The sequence below is a fragment of the Lycium ferocissimum genome, chromosome 7 (assembly GCF_029784015.1).
Source record: "Lycium ferocissimum isolate CSIRO_LF1 chromosome 7, AGI_CSIRO_Lferr_CH_V1, whole genome shotgun sequence".
Classification (NCBI taxonomy): Eukaryota; Viridiplantae; Streptophyta; class Magnoliopsida; order Solanales; family Solanaceae; genus Lycium; species Lycium ferocissimum.
In genome coordinates, this window is record NC_081348.1 from 9,253,226 (window position 1) to 9,265,808 (window position 12,583).

Sequence of the window (12,583 nt, forward strand, 5' to 3'; positions counted from 1 at the left end):
ATCCATTCGACGCGCTCGTCGACCCGCCCCGACGCTCCGTCGAGTAGTCCGTCTTTCTCTCTTCTTGTTGACAGATCTTGATTGACGGCACAAACGACGGCCGACAATCAGTTCGACGCTTCGTCGATGGCTCCGTCCTTTGTTGCCTTCAACTAAGGCCATCACTGGAAAATCGAGCTTATCGACGCTTCGAAGGACGGTCCGTCAGCTGATCGACGGGACGTCGGTCCTCCATTTCTGGCCAATTTTTCCTTTGTTCTTTGTTTTTGCTTTTGGGCCATCGTCTTCCTAAAACACAACAAAAACATATTAACAAAAACCAGACTTACTTGAAAACAACCAAAATTCATAGTAAAAAGGCGTCGAATGTGCCACAAATCCGCGGCACATCAGGAACCTCCTAACAACAATGTTTTTAAACTCAATACTAATGGAGCTTGCCAAGAAAACTCGGGCATAGGTGGAATAAGGGGAGTGTTTAGAGATAGTAGTGGGAATTGGGTAATAAGATACATGAAAGGGTTGCCCCACACAACTAATACTCTTGCTGAACTAACAGCGACCATGCAGGGACTCATAATTGCAGCGGAACATAATCTAGTTCCTCTAGAGATCAATTCAGACTCAACTGAGGTAATTGAAATGATCAAGGAAGGTCATCTGCCTTACATGTCTATCATTTCTGAACACAAATGCTTAATAAGAAGGCTGAGTCATCCAGAGCTAAGGCATAGCTTCAGAGAGTAGAACAAGGTGGTAGATCTGTTGGCCAAGGAAGGAAGGAAGCAACGACTTTTAAAGTGCGAAAAAATTGTAGAAGTGCCTTCTTTTTTTTGTAAGAAATGTATATTGGGCAGACCAATATGGTACTATTTTTAATCGTTTTGCGCCACCCATGAGGGTGGTATTTTTGGTCTACCAAACGGCTCGAATGCCGTAAACAGTAATATAGCTAGTAAGTAGATATATGTTTATATATATCGGTAGTATCTTTTTAACCAAAAAAAAAAAAATCAAACACTTTTGTCTATCCCATGGCGTGCTTTTTGGCACGAATTATGTATTTGCATTGGTCCTCATTTTTCTGTTCTGCTTACTATTTTGATTTTTGAGTTATCCCAAAATCATGCAAGTATTAGTAATGTAGGTATTAGTTATGCAGGTATTAGTTATGTAAGATTTAGTTATGCAGGTATTAGTTATGCAAGGTTTACTCATGCATGGTTTAGTTATGCATAAATTATTTCTTTGAATGTTGGTTTGCAATATTAAAGTTAATAAATATTATATAGTTTTTAAATTAAAATATTTATTTACAATTAAAATTAGAATATTATATATTTTTTTACAAAATATTAAAATATATATCAAAAATTATATAAAAGTCTTTGTTTAGAAAAGGAAATATTTAAGTGGAAAGTAATGAGGGTAATATTGTCATTTCAACTTTTTATTCATGTATTAGTAATTCATCTTCTACCCTGCATAAACAAATACATAAATTCCCTCATAATGTATACATGTATTAGTAATGCGATTTTCTAAATTGCAAACCAAACGCTGTACTAATTTTATACATAACTTACTTCCTAACTAGCTAGCAAACGCTATATAAGTATGCAGAAATTAATACATGAATAATGTGTCTCGTTACTAACCACCAACCGTTGTATTAATTATGCAGTAATACATGAATAAGTGACCTCTTAACCAGCTACCAAAGGACCCCTAACTTCACACTTCCTTGTTCCATGTTGTCCTAGAGTTCCTTAAAATAGAAAGGGGAAAAAAAGCGTCCTCTTATCCAATCAATCAACTATGCAGTATCACAAAGAAAAATTTACATCTTTTTATTTTATCCAGCTAGCCACACAGAACAGAAGAGAGAGATACTATATAAATCCTTCTCAGCCATTCTGCTATATACGTACCCATTTCATAAAGAACAAGTCTTGAACTTGAGCAAAAAGTAGTTAAGAAGCTCAAAGTTGACTATGGCAAAAAAATAGGCATAAAAGAAATGCTTCCTTGATGTCTATGGAGAATTAACCAATTCATAACTCTGTACTAACTACTAACCAAAATCACTAAAAACAAAAAATACATATCCCTTTCGCTTCCTTAAACGGGAAAAAATCACAAGTAGGTAAACTAGAACGTTTTATTTCAAACGAATTCGGTCCCCTAGACTCCCACCATACAGAAAGTGATCACAATGGAAGAGTTCATATCCTGGCATGATAACCAGGAATCAGCAGAAAGTTAAGAGATGGAGGCTGTCACCCTTGACCCAACAAAAGTGTCTATACCATTGGATCCTATGATACATCCAAATGCAACTCTCGGGACTTGCTCCTTGAAGATTTGCCAATAAAACGTCTATAAGGACTCTTAACTTGGTTCAGGTGGCAAAACTTTCAAACTCCGAATCCATTCACAAAAGCTGGGATCATCAAAGTAAAGGAAGCTGCTTTTCAACTTCGTTCTCTGTTCTGCAGTCAAAGTCCGAAGCTGGGGAAATCTTGCTTCCTGCAAAGTCATTTGAGCAAAGTTACAGAGTTGTGCCTTTTAATGTACAGGACAGGACCCCATCAGAACTGATATTTCTCACCAGGCAAAAACTCAGCAATCTTAATCAGCAAGAAGCAGCGGTAAAGTTTTACTTTCATCACATTTTCCCTCGCGCTTTAGTTTTGATTCGTTCTCTAGATAAACTTCTTGTTATATGAATTTTCTTAGATATAAAATAGGAAAAGAAAAGTTCACTAGCCATTTTGGCAGCGGAAAGAGAATGCCTAATCTCAATCACTATAAGTGTAGCTTTGCATTTGTCTGAGGCTGCTAAAAAGGGGCTCCATCTAACTTACGGACTGATTTTTGAGACATTCCATGTCCTGTTAGCATAGAATATTCTGGGTTTTGCAATTAGAAAAGAATAAACTGAGATGAAAATATCTTCTCTTCCCTTTTTCATTCTCTCTTGTGCGATTTAGGGTTTTCCTCGTTTCGATTTCTTTGCGATTCACTTCATTTTCCAATCTAACATGGTATCAAAGCATGGATTCGAGTAGTGCTCGACGTAGCTTCTTTAAAAAAATGAGAAGAAACGAGACCTAAAGCAGTTAAGATCTCTAAGTTGCAAATTTATCTTAATCTGAATGATTAATTCTGCTTCCCCATTTAAGCCATCTGATATAATACACTAGTATATAATTGCAGTCACAGCAGAAGGATAAACACACTTACTCCAACAATAAAAACATGTAGTGTGCCTTCGAAAGCTATTGGACAGGGGACAACGTGCAGTGTGATGGCAAGCAAAGCAGTTATTGATGGAAAGGAGGATGGCTGGTTAAGAGGTTCTTAACAAGAAACAAATTTTCAGTTCTCTCTTCAGTGTTCAGAGCACAAGAATAGCAACGGGAAATGCCAAATGAAATAGTAAAAGTAGGGTATTGGATTCTATAACGGAAGTCCTACGGATGAAATTTACCAATTTGGCTATCAACACGTCTAAGAAACAGTCAACAACCAGAGCTAGATAAAGAAACAAAGAGAGTACTCACCATAACAGAAAAGAAATAATTGAGAAATCAGCTGGATTTCTTTAACATGTTAATTTCTACAAAGTGTGCGATCTTTTTGCAAGTCCTTCTGTGTTTCAAGATATGGTGAGGCCACAAGCATTTAACTGTAGGTACAAACATTTTAAGAGAACTACCGTTCACCCAAAAGTCAGATAAGATATCCCCCCCCCCCCTCCTCCTTCAAATAAAAAAATAAAAAAAAAGGACAAAGAAACACCGGCCAATCTATGTATTTACGAAGAGTAGGGAACTTCATTACACTATCACCAAACCCAACCTTCCTACATCTATACATGAAATTCATTCTCCGTTTTAATGAACTTTCCTCTACCACAATTTGATAGCTATTGAAAACAGAAGCAAGGGCTTTTCATAGTCTTGTGGCCATTTCTCAAAGCTGCTACGTGGGCTAGGTCGTTATCAGTTGTTGTGCTGATTCCTTTCACTGGTGAGATCCTTTCACCACCAATTATAGTGTTCCTTAGCAATATTAATACGTACTAGGTTATGACTGATATCGGGAATTCTTCTTCTACTTTGTATGGTTTCTGTTCAAAAAAATCCTTTTTATATGTTGAAATTTGCATAACAATGTTCATACAATTGCATTGATATCCCCCATCTTCCACATAGCTGTCTGGTTCCTTCTAATGGTAAATATCTTGCATGCCTAGGTTCTGTTCTCTACTTAGATCTGTTGACATAACTACTTATCTCAGAATACCAGATAGAACAATTGCTCCATAACCCTATGCTCAAAAGATTTTTCCCCAACTACAAAGTATGTTTTCCTCTTCATCGTAATCCAAGTAGTAACTCTTATTTGTGCTTGTTCATTGACTTGATTTCATTTCTCGACATAGTAACACAAGGTTTAAGTTAATATCAATGGAGAGAAAGAAGAGAAGGGAGACTCTGAGATTATACTGCTCCAGAAAGATCAGTCCTTTCAAGTCATTGTTTAATAACTCAGTGCTGCTTAACAGTCTGTTAAACAGAAATAATAGAAACAGATAGTACCAACAAGTGGCTAATAACAGGCATAATTAGAAATCCATTTACCTGTTCATAAGGAGGGTCCTTGTGTGCCGGAATCAGCCGGGAAACAAAGTATCGAGCCTGAGAACTCCCTTCCTGTGGCACACCAAAATTTAGATCTCCATTGTTTTGTCATATGAGAATGCATAGTCTTAGAATCGGAAATCAGATTACCTTGAATGCAAGAATCCGAGGAGCTGGAAACCGCATTTCCGTGAGCTCTTCAGCTAAAGTTCTGCAAGCTGCCAATGCTGCTGCACCTTTTCCCTCCTGGGCATCAAGTTCCGCACCCTGAACATATCCGGTGAAATGAAATGGAAAAAGTCATTGGAACGAAAAGAGGAAAGCATAAAATTATTATACTCTCACATGACTTTTTAATTAAAAGAGTTTGGCAAGTGACATATGACCACAGTAATTTGAAATAGGAAAAAGCTGACAAAACAGAAAATCTCTATACTGCACTTCATTCAAAGTAGCATCCAGAATGAATCTAGAGCAGTTGAAGAAGATAAAATCGACTCGCTTGCGTATCATCCTTGCACATAAGGCGGGCACAGTGGCGATATTGCTAGTGAAAAAAAATACATAGAAAGGGGTGGGAAGCACAGACATGAAGATTTCATTCGGCTTCTACTTGAAAGTTGATCCTCAACCAAAGATTTCAGCAAAGCAGGTTTTAATTTCGAGACCGAAATGGGACGTGTTGATTAATTTGGATACAATAAGTAACGTCAAGATATTAGCCAAAACTCAATCCACTTTTTGTTTATTCTACTTGAAAACCCTAACAACCACTAGTAATGATTGATTCAAGGGAAAGAAGAGAATAAATATTATACCATCACCTGCGAGGATTATTACAGCCTCCTCCCTTCTTTGTTTTTCTTAATTACTATGTATTACAACTCCCAGGGCACGACAATCCTGAAGGTTCTTCAGATTCATTGCATATAGTGTGGCCCAGTCCAATCCATAGTTTACAAACTTTTTCCATTTTTTTTTTTTTAAAGTCAAAGGTAACCATTTGTATTAACCATAACCTTAACACCTAAAAAATGTTAAGTTAAGAACTTTACAGAATCATACTTACAGCAAAAAGTCAGTGCCCCTATTCAAAAGCTAAAACTTATACATTGCCAATTAAATCTACCAATTCTCCTATAACCCCCCACAAATTCTGTTTACACCCAAAAAAGAACAAACTAAGACAATCCATCCTGATTTTCTGAATGGAACTGCAAGTATCCTCAAAATGTCTTGAATTCCTTTCTTTCCAGACTACCCACCATATACAAGCAGGGATGACATGCCACCAATCTTCATCGCTATTTCTTTTCCCCACACTTTTCCAACTGCTTAGAAGTCCCAATGTAGAACCAGGCATTACCCATTCAACACCCAAAATACAAAAGAACATGTGCCATAGATTTGTAGTTGTCTTACAATGCAAAAATAGATGCACATTGTTTTCACCTTCCTGCCCACATAATAGACATCTTGAACAAATCTGAAAACCTCTTCTTTGTAGCCTCTCATGTGTTAAACAAGCTTTCCTAATCACCAGCCAGACAAAACAAAAAACCTTCATAGGAATTTTTACTCTCCAAATCTCCTTCCATGGCCAGTTCACATTAATTTGACTTCTTTGGTTCAGATGCCAATAAACAGATTTAACTGAGAAGAGGCCCTTGCTATTCATTTTCCATCTAAGACTGTCTGATCTCTCAGTTATACCACTAAAAGTTTCCAGCAGCTGTATCATTGTAGCAACACTCTCAATTTCCCAATCATTAAGTGCTCTTCTAAAATTTAGACTCCACCCTTGCTGGTTCCACATTTCATTAATACTAGCATTACCTAGAAGACAAATTGAGTACAAAACAGGATAACTAACCTTTAAACTATTCTGGCCAATCCAATGATCTTCCCAAAAAACAGTCTTTCTTCCATCACCAACAGAGATCTCCACCTTGCCCCAGAACTCCTGCCATTGATTCCTAATAGTTTTCCAGACACTACTACCACAGGGACTGTCAACCTCCCGTTGTAATCCACTGATTCATCATCACATACTTTTGAGCTATGAGCATTTTCCAGAAAGCCCTGTCCTCTATGTTAAATCTCCAAAGCCACTTCTGTAAAAGACTTTTATTGTGAAGCCTCAAATTCTTTATGCCCAAACCACCTTGTTTCTTGTTAAGAGTCACTACTTCCCAGTTCACCAGATTAGCAATTTTTCTATCCTTGTTTCCTTCCCAAAGAAAGTCTCTTCTCAGCCTGTCAATCTTCTTTTCTACCCCTCTAGGCATTGGGAAAACAGCCATCATATATGTGGGTAAAGCATCTAGCACCGAATATAGGAGAACCAATCTTTCACCTAAAGATGAGTATTGAGTTTTCCACCTAGCCAATTTTTTATCACATCATTCCATATGTCATTTGAGATGCTCTTTGCCCCGAAAGGCATCCCCAGATACTTTGTAGGAAGGGCACCTACCTGACACCCTAGATTAGCTGCCAAAATCTGCATATTATATACATCATTAACTGGGTATAAAAAACTCTTCCCCCAGACTTTTTCCTTTTACTTCCAAAAAGCAAGCCCATGATATTCAGCTCAAATCAGTGCTCTGCACCATCTGAATATGAACTCCAGCACCTTCTTAGTGCTTCTAAGACATCAATAAAAGCTATCCCTTACTTAACACGGCTCATGATAACAATAAATAGCACATTATATTAGGTCGTAGTCAATCATGAAGGAGAAAAACTATAGGATCTACTAGAATTGCTAAATACAAGTTCTTCGATAGCAATCTAAAGAAAAAGGAAAGTTTCATACCAACCAAATGAAGACATCAGTGCCATGATCAAGAACAACTGCCGCATCAGATTGCATAGCAAGGTCATAAGCAGGTAGTTCCTCAAAAGTGCCACCTTGTCTATGCATCAGACAGCGAGGAGCCACCATTCGGAGGGACAAATCAAATGCTGCATTCAGAAACAAGTTCCGCAGCACAGATCTCTCGTCTTCATGACCAAGAATGCTCCCTAAGAGTGGCCCCCTTCTAAGATGGAATAAGACTTCTGGTAACAATGACAGCTCCCTTGGAAACTGATAAAGTTTTGATTTGGGCATTTGAGAACCAAACTTGCTTGTGATATCTTTGATTCTTTCATCAACCGTCGCTCGCATATCAAGTGCATCATTGGCATTCTTGGCTCTCAAAAGTGTCCTCTTGGCAATAAGAACAGCAGCCACTTCATCTTGAACACTCTGAAGATATGAGGAAACACTGTCCACAGTAGGCAATCTAACAGATATGACTCTCGTGATATCCGATTGGTAGACATCAGAAAACTTAAATGCAAACTGGAAATACACAAAATCACGCTTAATGTCTCTCTTGGTTTCCATTGATAATGCAAAACTCTGTGTTTCTTCGATGCTTAGCATTTGTATGACAAGAGCATCGTCGTTTTTAAAATTTTCGTTGCTGTCCACGTGCGCCTCTTCACCAGGGCCTATAACTTGACTAACAAAAATATCCTCAGAACAGCGGACCTCAAGTAAACCATGTGAACCTGCAGCCCTCCCAGATGCTCTCTGCAAGTTCACACCAAAAGCCTCTCCAAAGTCATCGTGGAGAATAAGTACACCCCCGGAAGCTTTGGCAAGAGGTTGCAGGACAGGCACTCTTACTGGACATGTGCCTGCACATAATATGTCAATAACTGTGTTCTTTCTGAACGCCTCACGACCTAGGGTTTCCATCCACTTCAATGCATTTTTCTCCATATAAGCATAGTTTGGATGCGAGAAAGAATGAGGAACCGATCCAGGGCCACATGTATTTGGTCCACCAGCACAAACAATAATTCTGCTGTTTCCACCGGGCCTTTTAACAACACCCTGTGACATTTCCGCCGACGGACCTTGAATAATTGCCAAAGCAACTTCAACTGCTGTACCCAGGCAACGGTCTCTAGAAGCTTCTGGAATATCCAGCTTATATGGCCTCAACGATGAGAATATTGAGTGTGCGACAGGAAGAGATGCGTGCATAGGAGACAAGTATATCCCGGTCCCATAAATCAATGACTTCAACGACTCCTGATCTGGTGATTTGTTACCAGGTAATACATCAGCCGATGCAATCGATTCTTCAGAAAAATCATAAACTGAGACAGTGCTGCCATACGTGACAATTCCAACTCTTGTTGTTGGAGGCAATGAATCCACAAATGCATGCAAAGAGCTCTGAAAATGCTGGAGATGAGGTTCATCTAAACACTCGTCTATTACAAGGACAACTGGTGCTGAAACTCTGGAATCAGACACTGGAAAGAAACCGGGCCTCTTGTTCCCTGTCTGGACATAATCAACTGAAGGTAATGATAGTTCTGGCACATTGCGAAGTTCTTCCTTGTTGGAAGCTACATATTCCCCTTCACTTCCGTTGAGATTACGACATATTACACACTGCCACTGACCTGAGCCAGGTAAAATGTTGCAATAAAGATTTGCATATGCTCCACAATTATGGCAACGATGGGGATCCCGTTGTATCATTTGTGGGCCAGGTGACATCTCCCTTCCGGAGGAAACTAGTGCGCCAAAGCCTAGACTGGGAATATTTGCAAGTTTTTTCTGCTTCAACACCTTCACAAGAAAAGTCGATCATCATCAGTAAGAATAAATGGCTAAATGTAAACAGCAACTAACATAATAGCAATCTTTGATATTATGATCAAAAGATCAAATAAAAAAAATGACCAGTAATGTTGATGTTTCGGAAAAGAATAATAAGATATTCATTGCAACAATTCTAAGGGACCAGGAGAAAATATTAAAATTCACAATCAAGTATCTTTCGGGAGATAAAGAAAATCCTAAATATGAGATCCGCCTCTCTTAGCCGTACACAACTCATAATGAAATGAGTTACTATAAGATTTATACGGATAACACTACAACAAAAACAAGTTTACATCAGAATTTAAAAGGATATACCTTGTGAGCCGAGAATAAAACATTTGGAGATTCCGTAGCAGGTGTCCAATCTTCAGTAGCATCAGAACTTTGGTAATGCAGCTCGACCGACCCATTTGAAAACTGGGGAGGTGATGATGTGGGCAGAGATGAAGCAGCAGAGGAATAGGCAACAGGCTGAGGGGTAGCTGGAGAGGTTCTGAATGGGACGGCAGCAGGTTGGAGGGGCGACGAAAACACAGGAGGACCAGGTGGGGTGCTTAGATGAGGAGCAGGGCTTCCAGTTCTAACTCCATTAGCAGGTGATGGTAAATTGGGAGTCTTGATGGATGGAGAAGGAATCTGGTTTGGTGGGACAATTGGTGGAGGAAATATAGGACCTGCTGATGATGGGAAAGGAGGTGGACTAAATACAGGTGAATGAGCGCCTTGTTGAGGGGGTGGAGCGGTGACTGAGTATCCAACCGATGATTCAGGTCGCTTCGCCATCAAAATGGCATCAAATGAACCTTTTTGCACTGGTTTCAAACAAGATAAAAATCAAGCCAAGAATCTAGAGGATTAAAAGAAACCAACCCTTCCCAGCCACATCCAAGATCTCCTCTAGGTCAAGAAAATTTGGAAACAAATGTCAGTAAAAATCTACAAAAGCAAAGCTAGCGGAGTGGGATAAAATTAAAACCCCACGCCTTAAAAACACATAAGGTATATATATATAATGCATCATATTCAAGAATTCAGTTGATCATAGCATGCTCCTAAAGAAAAGAAAAGGAATTCGCCAAAAGAAACAGAAAAGATGTCAATTTTACCAGAATCCCTCGCACCCAAGTCGGGATTTACGCAGATGAGGCCTTTATTCCAGGATGTCAAATCTAGTAAAGCAAGAAAATAACAGAATTATGGTGTCGGGACCGGGGATGGCACTGAAATTTTCTTGGATAAATTACATTTGCACTATAGAAATTCACATACCTGAAAACGAATTGATGCTGAGATTTTGGTCCCAAGAAACCGAAATCTCAGAGGCGGGGAAAGTAACCGGCAGCCGCTATCTTCTCTTTCTCTCTCGAGCACTTTTTTCCCCTAAGAAGAGTTACACATGGCGCGTTAATTAGTGCGCGTGGGATTATTCATTTACAGATTTAAGCAATTTAATGTTTATGTCCTAGGTGGCAGTGAGGCTTGTAGTGATTGGCTAGTGATACGAAGGCATGCTTCTTCGTGTTATTCTTAAATGGGCTCTTTCACACGTGGCTCGCTGCTTCTCTGCCATGGCGCACCGAAGAAACAAACTCATTTTTGGTTTTCTTCTTTTGGAAAATCCGCTGCACTAAGGATGTGTTTGGTATAAATAGAAGTATTTTCGTGATAAATAAGTACACTTTGAATATTATTATTTTTGGAATTTAAGCCTCATTAATTTCATTCAAATGAAAATGTCTGAATTTGAATACACGTTAATATTTAAATATTTAAATTATATCTGAATATTAAAATATTGTCTTAAAATCTACAGACTAAATATTTAATATAAAATTTGTCTTTACTTATGAATATAAAATTTAACAAATTTTACTAAATTAACCTAATACTATTTCAACTAAATATTTTAAGAAAAATATGTAGTGGTTGACAATGGTGATGGCTAGTGGTGGTGATTGTCGGCGCCACTACGCATCTTGTTGGCTAATGCATGGTGGTATTGTTGGCAGTAGATAGTTATGATGGTGGCTAGCATTAATGGTCAATGATGGTAGTTGATGATGGTGGCTAATTGTTATGGTGAATGATAATGGTAATGATAGCTTATGAGTGATGGTGAATGCAGATGGTGTTAGCTATATATATTAGTGATTGGTGGTTGTTGTGCTAATGGTGATATATGGTAATGGTTGTAGTGGTGGCTAGTGGTAGTAACAACTGATTGTAGTGGTCGACAGCGACGATCATTGTGTCTGAGAATGGTGATTGTGATAGTTGTAGTTGATAATGGTAGGCGATGGCGGTAGCAGTGAATGAATGAAATTGGTGAACTATCATTGTTGTAGGCATCCATATTGACAATTTAATAATATTAAGACTTTGTTACATATCTTAATCATTCAAACTCATTAAGTGATTGTGACATTAAAAAAAATGCATTTAGTGATTAAAACCCATAAAAAGCAAAATATTTACCCGATCATGCCGCTCATAAACTAATTTCGCTTCTACTGGGCCGAAAATATTTACCTAAATACCCCTTGCCCAAAATCCTTCCTCCACGATACCACCTCAGGATATTTATATATCATAATGGTATCATGGAGGACTAAGAGAGTGTCTGTTGAAAGGCGAGCCCTCCACACACACACTCACGGTGTGTGTGTGTGTGTATATATATATATATATATATATATATATATATACACATATACATACCACACACACACCCCATGTGGTATCATGGAGGACTAAAAGATTATCTCATTTGAAGGACTGAAGCAGTCCTTCATGATACCATCTCAGTATATGATATATATCATCATTGAAGATTGAGGAGTGTCTCATTGAAAGATTGTAGCAATCTTATATCTATATAAGATGACGGTATTATAGAATTTTTTTTAGGAAGGTGTGTTGTTTGAATAAATGAACATGATCCTCTATATACGCTGTCAGTATATTATAGCATATATCATATTGGTTTCATAGATACGGTGAATGTTTTTGAAGAAACGAAAGAAGTTCTTTGTGATACCATCATGGTATATAAGAAACAGGGCGGTACCATGTTTTTATCATAATTTTGGGGGCATCCGGATAAATAGTTTTGGGGACATGAAAATAAAAAGGCATGGGCGGGTAATTATTTTATGTTCAGGGGACATTTATGTTATTTTTCCTTAAAATTAAGGTTATCACTAAGTGCAAACAAATAAGACATTAGTAAATATAAAGAAAATATTATCTCGTTAGT

At 38.1% G+C, this 12,583-nt stretch overlaps 1 protein-coding gene across 4 annotated transcripts; it reads right to left on the minus strand.

Moving 5' to 3' along the window:
* Positions 1–2,006: 2,006 nt before the first annotated feature.
* LOC132063284 (protein transport protein SEC23 A) lies at positions 2,007–10,711 on the minus strand. 4 transcript variants are annotated; one of them, XM_059455761.1, is made up of 7 exons: positions 10,597–10,711; positions 10,434–10,496; positions 9,643–10,139; positions 7,471–9,291; positions 4,800–4,916; positions 4,650–4,721; positions 2,007–2,529 (listed from the first exon to the last, which is right to left on the minus strand). In XM_059455761.1, the coding sequence occupies exons 3-7, from the start codon at positions 10,108–10,110 to the stop codon at positions 2,392–2,394; spliced, it is 2,616 nt and encodes an 871-aa protein (XP_059311744.1). In that variant the 5' UTR covers positions 10,111–10,139; positions 10,434–10,496; positions 10,597–10,711; the 3' UTR covers positions 2,007–2,391. The 4 variants fall into 4 exon arrangements, with proteins under 4 accessions (XP_059311744.1, XP_059311742.1, XP_059311743.1 ...); XM_059455759.1 differs by having other exon boundaries at positions 9,643–10,219; XM_059455760.1 differs by having other exon boundaries at positions 9,643–10,224.
* Between the last annotated feature and the right edge of the window lie 1,872 nt (positions 10,712–12,583).